General features: G+C 40.8%; 1 protein-coding gene across 2 annotated transcripts in view; it reads left to right on the forward strand.

The window, feature by feature from the left end:
- Positions 1 to 235: 235 nt before the first annotated feature.
- Positions 236 to 14142, forward strand: part of SCN8A (sodium voltage-gated channel alpha subunit 8) — a 123845-nt gene continuing 109938 nt past the window's right edge. For both annotated transcript variants that reach the window (XM_070370822.1, XM_005908705.2), the window contains exon 1: positions 236 to 553. In XM_070370822.1, the coding sequence (XP_070226923.1) occupies positions 278 to 553 (276 nt within the window). In that variant the 5' untranslated portion in view covers positions 236 to 277. The remainder of the gene's footprint in view (positions 554 to 14142) is intronic.

Consider the following 14142-nt stretch of genomic DNA (forward strand, 5'->3'; position numbering starts at 1 on the left):
CCATGTTTTGATCTCCTTGGCTGCTCATTCCCCTGAGGGGGTGGTTATGAACATTGCCTTGTCCGTTCATGCCACAGATTTTCTGAAGAGAAAAATAACCGTGTCATGGAAGAAACTACATGTTGCGAAGACTGTGAATAGAGGTTGAGCGTGAGGTGGTTTGGTCTGGCCTCCTTTTAGAGTAGTGATTGATTAATGAGGTCTGTGTTGCTGTTTCTTCCAGAGCTGACCTGTCCTGGACGCAGCATAACTAACGAAGCTGCTGCAGGATGAGAAGATGGCAGCGCGGCTGCTCGCACCACCAGGCCCTGATAGTTTCAAGCCTTTCACCCCTGAGTCACTGGCAAACATCGAGAGGCGCATCGCCGAGAGCAAGCTCAAGAAGCCACCCAAGGCCGATGGCAGTCATCGGGAGGACGATGAGGACAGCAAGCCCAAGCCAAACAGTGACCTGGAGGCAGGGAAGAGTTTGCCTTTCATCTATGGGGACATCCCACAAGGCTTGGTCGCGGTTCCCCTGGAGGACTTTGACCCATACTATTTGACGCAGAAAGTGAGTTGGAGAAGGAGCAGCAGCTTCAGATCCCCTTTTCCTAACAGACTTAGGGGAGATGGGGAGAAAGAGTTGTGTCTCTTTGCCAGAGTTTGGATAAGTAGTTAAACTTTTGTTTCAGTTCCAGTTTATGAGGGTTCTTTTTTGTTTTAATTGCTACCAAGAGTCATTTGTGGGTCTTGGCACTTCTCAATCTGTTAATAAGACTTCTGTTTTTGGCTCCATGTCAAATCAGAAAAAGATTTATTTTAAAAAAAAAGGGGGGGTTACATAAATGAAATGGGGACTGTTTGATATAGTGCAAGAAAAATTGGCATACTGAGAGATGGTACAGCCCTGTAGAATCTTGCTCACACACACATTCAGAATCCTATCTTTAAATATAAAAATGATATTGCAGTATCGACAGAGCCTATTGTTAATGTAATAGAGATGAATTTGTACTCTAACCTCGCCTCCTTTGTGACATTAGATCATAACCACGGGGACAGGAATAGAATAGAGTAAACCAAACTGGGCCAGTGAGAAGGCCAGGTCTTTGGCCTTGTTACACGTTGTCTGAGTTCCACCAGCACTGATTCTTAACATGAGAATCAGTTCTGTTATTCCTGCTAACAGGGAATGTGAGTGAAAGAAATACTGATCTTCATTTGGCCAAGAGTTACAAATTTCCCTAACATATTTGACCAAACTTTGGGTTTCTTTTTTTTTGGGGGGGGGGCGGTTTCTTTCTCATGATTATCTTTTGAAACTAAGCAACAAGGGAAGAGGCAAAGCCCCCAGTTAATCCAAAAGCCAAGTAGTTAGCCATAAATGCTAAAGGCTGACATCAGATAGCATGTTAGAGATCCCTCATTTGACAGGTGTCATTGGAAGAATTAAATCCATAGGTGTTTCCAGATGAAGGGGAAAAGGACTTTGTGTAATTATATATTTACAAATATAAAGCTTAACTGCCTTTATTAACCAAACTGCCTTCTAAACTGACCTTAACTAAAATTGCCTTTCAGTCTCAGTTTGGGAAGAAATTTCTGTTTCTTTGTCTTAACAACTGGCCAGAAGTAAGACTCGAGGTGAACAGATCTCTTGATTAAGCTGTAGTTGTGGAGGCATCTTAGTTCCAAGTGGCAAAAACAGTTGAGTAATTGTCTACACAAAATGACCCTTCACCTGCTCACTTCTCTTGCAGCTCAGAACAGCTATCTACTGGGAACAAAGCAGAATTGGTAGCCTATAACTTCTACTGGGAAATTTAGAAAGTTTAAGGAACAAAACATCATATGATATAAAAAAGTACTAGATTAGAAGAAATCCTTGTTCTATCATAATTCACCATGTTTATTATTTATAGTTATCTTTTTAGTATGTTTGTTTTTTAAGCTGCCACAAATAGTTCATGGTGGGGGGAAGTAGTAAATAAAGAAAAAATCTTCTCAAAACTAGTTCATGTCCTTTAGCAAGTCACTTCACCACTCTGCCTAAATGTCTCATAGACGTGGTAGAAACTGAGAGGTTGAATAAGACCTCTAAGGACTTGGTCAAGTGTCAAATTCTGGGGCTAAGTTTTCATAAAGTGTCTTTGATTTCCTTGTTTACTTCTCCCTCTTTTAAAATCTAAAGTTTTAATCTGGCCTTTGCTGAATAGGGGTAGGTGGGTGAGGAAGGAGACAAGGTTTAAATATCTGGGTTAGTGAATAAGGAAACATGGAATCTTAGGCTGTTTTCAGAAGAATATTTTGTTGATTGTAAAATTTTGAAATATTTTAAGATATATTTCCCTCCTCTTTCCTGCTCTTGCATCCATAGTCTTAGTAGAACTTTTTCAGAAAATACTCCTATGGCAATAAAGTGAAAGTCCAACTCTTTGCAACCCCATGGACTGTAGACTCCCAGACTCCCCTGACCGGGATTTTCCAGGCAAGAGTACTGGAGTGGGTTGCCATTTCCTTCTCCAGGGGATCTTGCCGACCCAGGGATTGAACCTGGGTCTCCCGCATTGCAGGCAGACGCTTTACCCTCTGAGCCACCAGAGAAGCCTTATGGCAATAAACTGATAGGTAAGGCCCTTTGGACCCTGGCCTTTCAGGTGGCTAAAACCTCTTTACTTTTATTTGAACTATTTGTTTTTCCAACTCAAATACAAATTAAATTTCGTCTTCTTAAAACTAGAGAGCTAGGTTCATTGTCAGAACCTAGTTTTCCTTGGCATGCCTTTTCCCCTGGTTCCTGCCCTGTAGACAACCTCTTTTCATTCCCAATGCCTTAGACTTCAGTGGTGCTAACTTGGAAGTGAGGACCCAAAGACAGTGGGTCTCTGGCCCTAATGGCTACCCCTTTTTGGGTAGGCCAGATGTTAATGGCAGTCCAGTAGGGGACTGACTCTTCATGATAGGAAATCTGATTTTGGCCTTTGGCCTCACCACAGGGTAAATAGTTTATGGAAAGGATAACTTTAATTGTGTTTTTAAAATTCTTTAAAAAAAAAACAAAACTGAAATACACCACCATGCAGAAAAATTCTTAAAATATAAATGCTTTTATATATATAAAATATAAATGCTTAGTTTAATGATTATTATAAAGCAAATAAACACCCATGACAAGAGAGAGCATTAGTAGCACTTCAGAGGTATTAATTTTATTTTTAAATAAGGACTTTTTCAGTTGATTAAAGAAATAGGCTTGTTTAAATTCACTTGCATATCTTCACCAGCATTACTAATACTTCTTACTAAATAGGCCTTTCACTGGGCTGGATTAGCAAGGTCTCCCCTATGAGGAAGCACACTGGGAATCAACCCACAAACCAAAACATCCTGAGAGGAGAAATGACCTTAAGTAAGGACATTCTTTCTGTTTGTTTCTCAAGGGCTGCCTTAAGTAATTCTTGCAAAGTAAAATCTCTTTTCTTTGCTTAATGCTACAAATGGATTTCTTAAATTTTTTCTTTTTGGTTCTCGTTTTCTACCTCATTGATCATTTTTGGGACTCATGGAAACTGGTTTCTCATTTCCTTCTCTCTTTATTTTAGAGGATGAAAGAAAACTAGTTCCCTATTAGTAAAGTTCTGGTTTCATCCATTGTAGACTTTACAGTGTCCAGGGACACAGGGCCATGAGATATGTGTTTCCCATTTTCAAGGTACTGTTGTACAAGCTGGCACTGGTGTGAGCTGTCGTGAGTTACGTGAGGCCCTGAACAGTGGTATTCATGGAACTTTTCACCTGACTTCCCCAGATGGTCCTCCACAATCCAGATCACCCTTTCCTTGAATTGTCTCAGACCTCCCGGTGCTACAACATGTTCTTCGCTTCTTGGTACTTTGTTTGGATGTCTCCGTTCTTTGACTTTCTTGTTTTTCAAGTGTTACCTGCAAATAATTGAATTTAAAGGACATTTAAACTTTTAAATGTATTTAATATTAAAAATAGGTAATATAAGGACTTTCCTGGTGATCCAGTGGTTAAGACTTCATGCTCCCACTGCAGGGGGTGTGGGTTTGATCCTTGGCTGGGAAACTGAGATCCCATAAGCCATGTGCTGTAGCCAAAAAATAAAAATAAAATAGGTAATATGTTTCCATGGTTAAAAGTTCAGTAAAAGCTATTCAGTAAAGAAGACCTCAGTAAAAAGTCTCCCGTTTATACCCATCTCTCATCTGCGCATGTCCTGCCTCCCTGAACAGGTAAGCACTGTTAGTAGTATCTTCCAGAGTTTCTTTACACAGTATGGTGGTGGTGGTTTAGTCACTAAATCGTGTCCAACTCTTGTGACCCCATGGACTGTATGTAGCCTGCTAGGCTCCTCTGTCCATGGAATTCTCCAGGCAAGAATCCTGGAATGGGTAGCCATTTCCTTCTCCAGGGGATCTTACTGACCCAGGAATTGAACCCAGGTCTCCTGCATTGCAGGCAGATTCTTTACTGACTGAGCTATGAGGGAAGCTATTTATAACAGTATATGTACAAGCAAAAACAAACAAGTTATTTTTAGGAACTTGAACTGACGTGAATGCCTTTGTTCTTGGTTTTCTTTCTGTTATTTTTTAAAGTCAATTAAAGTCTTAATTTTGTTATTTGTTTTCCCTTCTTTCATACTGTAGAATCTTAAGTTTTAACAGGGTAAATTTTCAGTTCATTTCTCCCCTTCCACACTTTCTTTAGTGAATCAAACCAAGGACTTTTTCTCTGTTGCTCCTAGTCTTTCTGTCTTCACTACAAACTATACTCTCCAATTCTTAATAATAACTTGTTGAATTTTTAAAAATTATTTATTTTCTGTATAGTGAGTGGTTAAATGACTCTTGATTTTTTTGTTTTATGAAATATTATGCAAAGTTAAAAAGAATGGGCCATGTTTGCTTATAGCAATTTGTTGAATTTTAAACGGCCTTGTATATTTCTAAGAGCTGTCTTAAGTTGGCAGCAAGAAAATCTATGGATTAAGTTGAAAGAAGGCCTTCAGAGTTAGCTTCTACTCTTTCTCCTGTTCCTGAAAACCAGTGACTGTTATGTGTATCCTTTTTGTTCAGTGGATATGCTCTCTTGTAAGAAAGTCCTATAAACAAAAATCCAAATTATAGGATTGATTATGTGCTTTTAAATAGGGTATATACCTATTGCATTAAAAAAGTACATATGGTCTCCTAAAGTTCAGTTTACCTTCAAGTTTTCATGTCTGTCATTTCTTGCAAATTGGAGTCAACCTAGAATCATAGAAAATTAGAATATGGTGGCCTTAGACATCATCTAGTTCAGCCTCCTCATTTTATAAGTTTAATAATGTAAAATAACTTTGTCAAAAGCCAGTGCCTCCTGTCAGTTTGTTACAACGTGTTTCTAGTTTTCCACTTTTCTAATTTTTCATTAATTGACCTTCTGTCTCAGTTGGTTCGGTTCTTCTGAAACTGGACGTGCACATATGGAGATGGGCTGGGGGACCTGCTTTTTCACTCACATCCCTGATGATTCCTGTGGTGTAATAGCCCTTCTTAGCATGGGCCCTAAGAAGGCCATGCTTCTCAGGGAAAGGAGGTCTGTGTGTTAGCTCCATTGTTTTACCTTCTCAAGTGAAGGAGCTCTAAGTAGTCTGGTAGCCCTGGACAATTTGTTCAGGAGACTTGGGCTCAGTATCAGTATTGCTACCACTGTTCAGCTATACCTGTAATTTGGAGGGAATTTATTTAACCAGAGCTTCCCTGGTGGCTCAGACCATAAAGAATCTGCCTGCAATGCAGGAGACTCAGGTTCAATCCCTGGGTCAGGAAGATCCCCTGGAGAAGGGAATGGCTACCCACTCCTATATTCATGCCTGGAGAACTCCCTGGACAGAGGAGCCTGGCAGGCTACAGTCCGTAGAGTCAGACAAGACTGAGCGACTAACACACGACACTTTTACTTAACCTACGTCTTCACATTTTTTTACTTTCAAAGGAAAATTATCTTTCCTTTCAATTATCAATCCCCGAGCTTACCAGCAGAATGGTGCAGTGAAAAGAGTACCTACTGGGAATATAAAAACCTTCATTTTAGTTCTGCCTTTGCCCCTTGTCTGCCCTTGGCCAAATCACTTAAATTCTCTGGGCTTCAGCTTCCTTGTCTGTAATATCTGCAAGGTAAGAGTGGGCAACTAGACATACATTTTACATGTATGCCTATCATATATGTTTACTGTAGCAAGCTATTGTGTTTCCCTAGTGTCCTCCCTGCCTTCTGGTCTTCATTCCCTCCTCTTGGAATATACTCTGTCCTTTAACTTCACCTCGTGACACTCTCCCGATTCATCCAGGCCTAGCCCTGAAGCCTCTTTTTCCTAATAGCCTAACTTGATTCTTTACATTGAAACTGATTTCTCCTCCTGACACATTAAGATCTCAGCCCTGTGTTTGATAAGAAGTGGTTTTTAGGTTTAACTTCCAGTACTTTGGCCACCTGATGCGAAGAGCCAACTCACTGAAAAAGACCCTGATACTGGGAAAGATTGAGGGCAGGAGGCAAAGGGGACAACAGAGGATGAGATGGTTGGATGGTATCACTGACTCAATGGACATGAGTTTGAGCAAACTCTGGGAGATAGTGAAGGACAGGGAAGCCTGGTGTGCTGTAGTCCATGGGGTCTCAAAGAGTCAGACATGACTGAGCGACTGAACAACAGGTTAGGTATGGCAGGGCCTCCGTTCCCAGCAACGTTGACAGTTTTCTCCTTACCTCACTAGTATTAGTGCCATCAGCTTCCTCAAATGAAGAACTGTTAAGGCTCTCACACACACAGACCCATGAGCTCCTGGCAGAAAATCCGTGCTGAATCTAGTTTCACACACTTTCAACAGGTGTGCAGAGCAGAGACAGTTAAAGGAGAGTATGTTCATTACGTGTGATTTGAAATATTGCTAATATGATATTAACATTGCCTGTTTTTGCATAATAAGCCTGCTGCTGCTGCTGCTGCTAAGTCGCTTCAGTCGTGTCCGACTCTGTGTGATCCCATAAACGGCAGCCCAACAGGCTCCCCCATCCCTGGGATTCTCCAGGCAAGAACACTGGAGTGGGTTGCCATTTCCTTCTCCAATGCATGAAAGTGAAAAGTGAAAGTGAAGTCCCTCAGTCGTGTCCGACTCCCAGCGATCCCATGGACTGCAGCCTACTAGGCTCCTCCGTCCGTGGGATTTTCCAGGCAAGAGTACTGGAGTGGGGTGCCATTGTCTACTCCAATAATAAGCCTAGATGCTGCCTTCCGTTTTAAATAAAAATTAGATGTTTTAAAACTTTGTTTTAAAAAAGTGTTTTGCAACAATATAAAAAAACAAAATGTTTCCATTATTTTATTCACCAAATCAAATTGAGGCAAATGCTTGTGAGCCAGTGGCTGGAAGGCCATTATAAGGGTGATGGGTTAATGACATTCATATACAGAGTTCTTTTCTATTCTATGTGTATGATTATCTAGATGGAAAGGAACTTAAGCATTCTTAAATCACATTCCTCTTTTATAGCTTTAGTAATAGACCAGAAGTTGGGAAACCTTGTTTCTAATCCCATTTCCACTTGATTCTGGAGAATCTCCGGCATGTCACTTAACCATTCAGCATCTCAGTTTCCCTAATCTGGAAGATTAAAATTATGCTAATAACTAAGCTCCCAGGTATCCTACAGTGCTGTTGTGAAGAATATTTCTTGCCTACCCAGTACAAAACAAAACAGCCTATTGTACCAGCCCTGCTTCATTTTTCTCCATTATACACCTAGCATACGATATATTTGTTTGTTTGTTCATCCTCTTGTAAGCTCATTAGCCAGAGCAGTGTGTTCATGCCCTATAGTAAGTGTTCAACCCGTATCTGTTAAATGAATGAGTTAGTCTTATGAGGTAATGCATATGAAAACACAATGTACTTTTCTAAGTGCTTTGACCATGAAAGGGTACATCATGGGTTTTTTTTTTTTCCCCAAATGAAAAGTTTTCCCATCTACCAAACTAAATGGAACTCTCTGGGGGAAAAGACCGATTACCAGCGTATCTTTTCCTTTCCTGAAGAATTAGTTTCCTTTAGGGGCTGAACAAGTAGATCAGGAAATAGGTTTCCTGATATTTTAGAGATTTTGGAGGGCTGAACTACTGTTACATGCCACCAGTCTGACCTCTCCTCTTGTAGAGCCTTAGAATGAGGAGCGATGTCATCAAGAGACCACTAGGTGATGGCCTCCACCTAGTGCTCTTCTTGATTTATTGGTCTCAAGTCTTTATTATACAAAGGATGTAATTTCCTGAATATTCTAAGTTGTTCTGTCCCGTCTTCTTTTATTGTTTGGCTGCTTTCTTGGCCGTGGGAGTTGTGCTACCCTCCCAGTATTAACTGACTCTAACGGAAATGAGAGAAACTGACGTGGAATATATATTAGTTTGGGTTATCTCATATAAAATATGATCTGTTTATTCAGTCATTACTTCTTGAGTACTTCCTCTGTGTGAGGCCTTGGGGGTATTGGGTTCGCTTGTGGGAAACAAAGATTAATAAAGTCAGTTTTTACCCTTCTGTAGCTTATAATAGTGTGTAGTGTGATATCACTTTTGATAGGGGGCCTCAGAACAGGCCTTATTTACTTCATAGTAGGAGTAATGTTTGGATTAGGGTTTGGATTTTAGAAATGAGAGATAGACTGTAACATTATAGGCAGAGAGAAGAATATGAACAAAGACTCAGAAACCAGGGCGTAGGACAGTGTAAGAGAAAGTGGACTCGTCTCATTTGATTGGAATTTGGAGAGTGGGCAGTGACTCTGGGAAGGGAGTGCTGGAGCCAAGTCATGGAGAGCTTGTAATGTTAGACTGAGAAGTCTGGTCTTCACTTGTTAAGTAATAGAGAACGGCTGAAGAGTTTTGAATGGGAGTAAGGATATGTGATTAAAGTTGTGCCTTCAGGAGGTGAGTGTGACAGTGATGTGTGGTATGGACCAGAGGGAAAGAGAGCTTGGACAGAGCGGCCGGCTATGAAGTAGTGATGGTGAGGGTCTAAACAAACGATCGGGGTGGAAGTGAAAAGTGAGGGGACTCGGTGACATCAAAAGTGAGTATAAACTGAAAGGACTTTGTGATTGATTGTAGAGGCTTAAGGACATTCAGTCCTTTATCTGACAACTTGATAAATTGTTACTGAGCAATTTCTACATACCTAGGTTCTGTTCCATGCCCTTGGGAACAAAGCAGGCAAGTTCTATATACTATGCTTGGAAGTTAGTTTTTGTTGGGGAGACAGATAATAAACTGTTAAAGAAATAAAAATTATTGCAGGTAGTGATAGGTACATTAATAAAGTTAATAGAGTCCAGGTACTTTAAAGATTGTGGTACTCTAACCTTGGTACAGAGACCTAAACTTGGAGAATCCAGAAGAATCAAGGGCTACAGTGCTGTCTTAAATAGACTTTTAGCAAATACTAAACTTTAATCTTTGAAAGGACCTATACCATCTGAGCCACCAGGGAAGTCAAATTATAATCTTTGAAAGGACCCATACTGCAGATATTCTGAGTTGTGTAAAAGCCAGTATTGTCACCCCGTTGAGTTTGTCAATCTCAGATTTTTACATAGGTGGGAGTTCAGTAGGTTTCAGCATTCATGTGAGCTATAGGGGCACATATAGATAAACCTAGCATTTTCCCCAGAAAAGAACCTCAGGTCTTCTCTGGACCTTGTACAAGTTCTGAGTTGCAGCTCCAAAGGTCTGAGCCACATTGTGGTGTAACAGCTTTTACCTGAATTCTTGGATGTGTATTATTTTTATTAGCAAATCTCCTGAACCGTAAAATCCCACTGACTGGTAATTTTAGGAATTGGTCTCTGATAGTTCCTACAGAGCATAGGTCATGAAATAATTTTATTCTATTAAGAATTAACCTGTTGAATGGGGTATTTAATAATGACCATTTAAATGCTGAAGGATGTCTCAAGATTACAGTGATATTGATCATCTTCTCTAATTTATTAGATTTATAATTTACCAGAGTTTAAATCCCTTCTAAGTCAAGGAGAGTAAGACTGTGACATCATTGTACAGAGGGATGCTTCTCTTACTGATCGATTCCAAATTTACATGAGCTGTAAATTCTTTGTGTATAACTCTGTTTGACAGAATTCAAGATTAAGATTTCCCCATGAAATGAAATTTCTAGAGTCAACTCTGACTCTAGCGATATGTTTGATATCTGCTCTGAAGACGCAGTCATATTCCAGACACTGTGAATCTATACACTTTGGCCTGTGGAATTAAGTTTGAATAAAAGAGTCCCCCAATTTCAGAGGATAAGGTGCCCAACCCATCTGCTTCTCAAGGTCAGTCCTGCTCCTTGTGCCTTTGACCCTGCCTGTCAACCTTCTCTGGCACTTGACTCTCAGTCATCCCCTCTCTTTTCTGTACTTTCAGTCTTCCCCTTTCAGAGTGGTTCTTCCCCTCAGCCTATAAACGTACTCAAAGCCTTCCCATCTTCATCAATCCACGCTTGACCCCATGCCCCCAGGAGGCGTAATCTGTCTTTCCACGCCACTGAAGCTTTTAAAGAGTCGCCTTTGACTTGCCCTCACCACCCACGCATCTCCCACCCACCCCTCCATCCTTGCAGCCTGACTCTCATCCTCCCCTCTTGACTGCATTCTCAGTATAAGATCCTCCGTGATCTCAAATTGCCAAATCTAATCGATATTTTTTTCAGTTCTTATCTCACTGAACCTCTTTGCTGTATTTAGCACTATTCATGACTCCCTGATTCTTGCAGCTCTTTACTTCCTTGGCCTAATTCATCTTACACCTTGGACTATTCTTTCTCTTCTTTCTCCTTCATTTCTTCCACCTTTCCCTTAAGTGTTGACATTCCCGTGGGTTCAGTCCTTGGCCTGTGTTCCTCTCACTTGGCACACTTCCTGACTGATCTCATCCATTCTCTCACTACTCTTGAGTCTATATCTCCAGCCTGGAACACTCCTTAAATATTCAGTGTCTTGCCAGGCAGCTCTATCTGGACTTCCCGTAGGCAACTCAGTGTATTCAAAATTGAACTAATTTTCTTCCCTCAAACCTACTTATCTTATTTCATCTGCTGTTTTAGTTGATGATACCACCCAAATTCTAGGTATTATTAATGCCTCTCCAGTTTTCTGTATTCCTGAGGATCACCAATATTAGGGAACTGTCAGTAGAATGTTGCATATTTTTACAAGTGAGAAAAAATTTTGGCTCAGAAACGTTAATTTACGGCTGAAATTCCCTCACCTAGTATGTGGAATCACCCAGGTTTCAGTTCCTGGGATCTGTGAATTTAGTACTCGTCTTTCTACCATGCCATGCTGTCTCTAGAGAGTGTATTACAGGTTTTGTTTTCTGTCATTTTTAGATAATTTCTGTCATTTTTAGATAATTTTGCATTGCCTCAGTATGAGGCCCTGCCTATGAGGCCTTGCTCTGCCTCAATCTAAGATATAGAAAACATAAGAAAACTTTTCAAACTAAAATTAATGAATTTTTATGAGTGGATGAGCTATAGCGTGGAAAACGTCAATTAGACACCTTGCATAAAGTTGGATATAGTAATAAGTTAGTTGATTTTAGCTACATCATCTCCTCATGACTAAGAGGTTCATTCATTCAGTCAGCAAATATGTATGAACTGTCTACCTTGTCCCAGACAGGTATTATATGACATCTGCTTGCTCAGCCAAGAAAGTCACAGTTGTTGTTCAGTCGCTCAGTCGTGTCCGACTCTTTGTGACCTCATGGAATGCAGTATGCCAGGCTTCCCTGTCCTTCACCATCTCCTGGAGCTTGCTCAAACTCATGTCCGTTGAGTCAGTGATGCCCTCCAACCATCTCGTCCTCTGTCGTCCCCTTGTTCTCCCGTCTTCAGTCTTTCCCAGCATCAGTCTTTTCTAACGAGTTGGCTCTTCTCATCAGGTGGCCAAAGTATTGGAGCTTCAGCTTTAGCATCAGTCCTTCTAATGAATATTCAGGATTGATTTCCTTTAAGATTGACTGGTTTGATCTCCTTGCAGTCCAAGGGACTCTCAAGAGTCTTCGACACCACAGCTAAAAAGCATCAATTCTTTGGCACTCAGCCTTCTTTATGGTCCAACTATCACATGCATACATGACTACTGGCAAAACCATAGCTTTGACTAGACAGACCTTTGTCAGCTAAGTAATGTTTCTGCTTTTTAATATGCTGTCTAGGTTTGTTATAGCTTTTCTTCCAAGGAGCAGGCGTCTTTTAATTTTGTGGCTGCAGCCACCATCTGCAGTGATTTTGGAGCCCAAGAAAATAAAGTCTCTCACTGTTTCCATTGTTTTCCCATCTGTTTGCCATGAAGTGATGCAACCGGATGCCATGATCTTCATTTTTTTGAATGTTGAGTTTTAAGCCAGCTTTTTCAGTCTCCCCTTTGACCTTCATCAAGAGGCATTTTATGTTGTTCTTCGCTTTCTGCCATAAGGGTGGTATCATCTGCATATCTGAGATTGTTGATATTTCTCCCAGCAATCTTGATTCCAGTTTGTGGTTCAGCCTGGCATTTCACATGATGTAATCTGCATAGAAGTTAAATAAGCAGGGTGACAATCTATAGCCTTGATGTACTCCTTTCCCAGTTTGGAACCAGTCTGTTGTTCCATGTTTGGTTCTAACTATTGCTTCTTGACCTGCATGCAGATTTCTCAGGAGGCAGGTAAGGTGGTCTGGTATTCCCATCTCTTTAAGAATTTTCCAGTTTGTTGTGATCCATACCGTCAAAGGCTTTAGTGCAGTCAATGAAACAGAAGTAGATGTTTTTCTGGAATTCCCTTGCTTTTTCTGTGATCCAGCGGATGTTGGCAATTTGATCTCTGGTTTGTCTACCTTTTTTTTTTTTTTTTTTTGTCTACCTTTTTTAAGTCCAGCTTGAACATCTGGAAGTTCTCGGTTCACGTACTGTTGAAGCCTCGCTTGGAGAATTTTGAGCATTACTATGCTGGCATGTGAAATGAGTATAGTTTTGCATAGTTTGAACATTCTTTGGCATTGCCTTTCTTTGGGATTGGAATAAAAACTGACCTTTTCCAATCCTGTGACCACTGCTGAGTTTTCCATATTTGCTGGCATACTGAGTACAGCACTTTAACAGCCTGTAAGGATCTCGGGGTCCAATGAGGGAGATCACTGTGTAAACAAAATGACAATACTATATTAAGTGCTATAACAGAAGTACAAAGTGTAGTGGGAACACACCAGCAGGAAGGGTAATTCTGTGTGAGAAAGTTAAATGTTGAAAAGGTGATATTTGAACTGTACCTTGAAGTATTAAAGTATGTTTAATAAACATTTCACTTGTTGGAGAAGAGAAGAAAGAGTAGTTTGGGTCTAAAGAACAGTGCATGAAAAGACAGAGAGGCGTGAACAACATTAAAGTGTTTAGAACCATGAGTTCACCGTGACTGGAGCATGGGTGTGGTCTGGTGAGCAGGAGATAACGGAGAGAGGCAGGTTGGGCCCCACTGTGTACATACTCAGCAGTTTTTATTTTCTTCTGCTTCCGGAGTTCTCAGTGTGAGATAACCTGGGGCCCATTTGGAACCAGTGCAGTGTCCTGTGACTTTGGCCCTAGTGACTGTAGACTCTTGGTCTGGCTTATGCACAAGGGTCCTACTGGCCTGTGCCACGTGTGTGAATGCTAAATATGTTGAATATTAGCTCTGAGAGTCTCCTCCTGCCACCCTGCCAAGGAACAGAGGGAGCAGCCATGGTCTGTATGACCGCAAAAGCATCATCATAATTCCATTTGTTCTGAGTCCTTATTCTGGGCCAGGCACTGTAGTCAGGACTTTTTGTGAATTTTCATTTAACCCTCATAATCTGATAAAATAGGTTACTGTCAGTCATTATCCGTATTTCATCCATAAGAAAATGGAGCCTTGGCAACTGAGTTAGTTGCCTAAAATCGTAACAACAAATAAGTAACAGAGCTGGATCTTGAATCCAGGTGGCCTCAAAGCCTCCTCACCATTCTACTCTGCAGCTTTCTAAGAGAGAGGAGAGTGAGAAGAAATTCTAGGGTACGAGCACAGTGCGATGA

Source organism: Bos mutus, chromosome 5 (genome assembly GCF_027580195.1).
Source record: "Bos mutus isolate GX-2022 chromosome 5, NWIPB_WYAK_1.1, whole genome shotgun sequence".
Lineage (NCBI taxonomy): Eukaryota > Metazoa > Chordata > Mammalia > Artiodactyla > Bovidae > Bos > Bos mutus.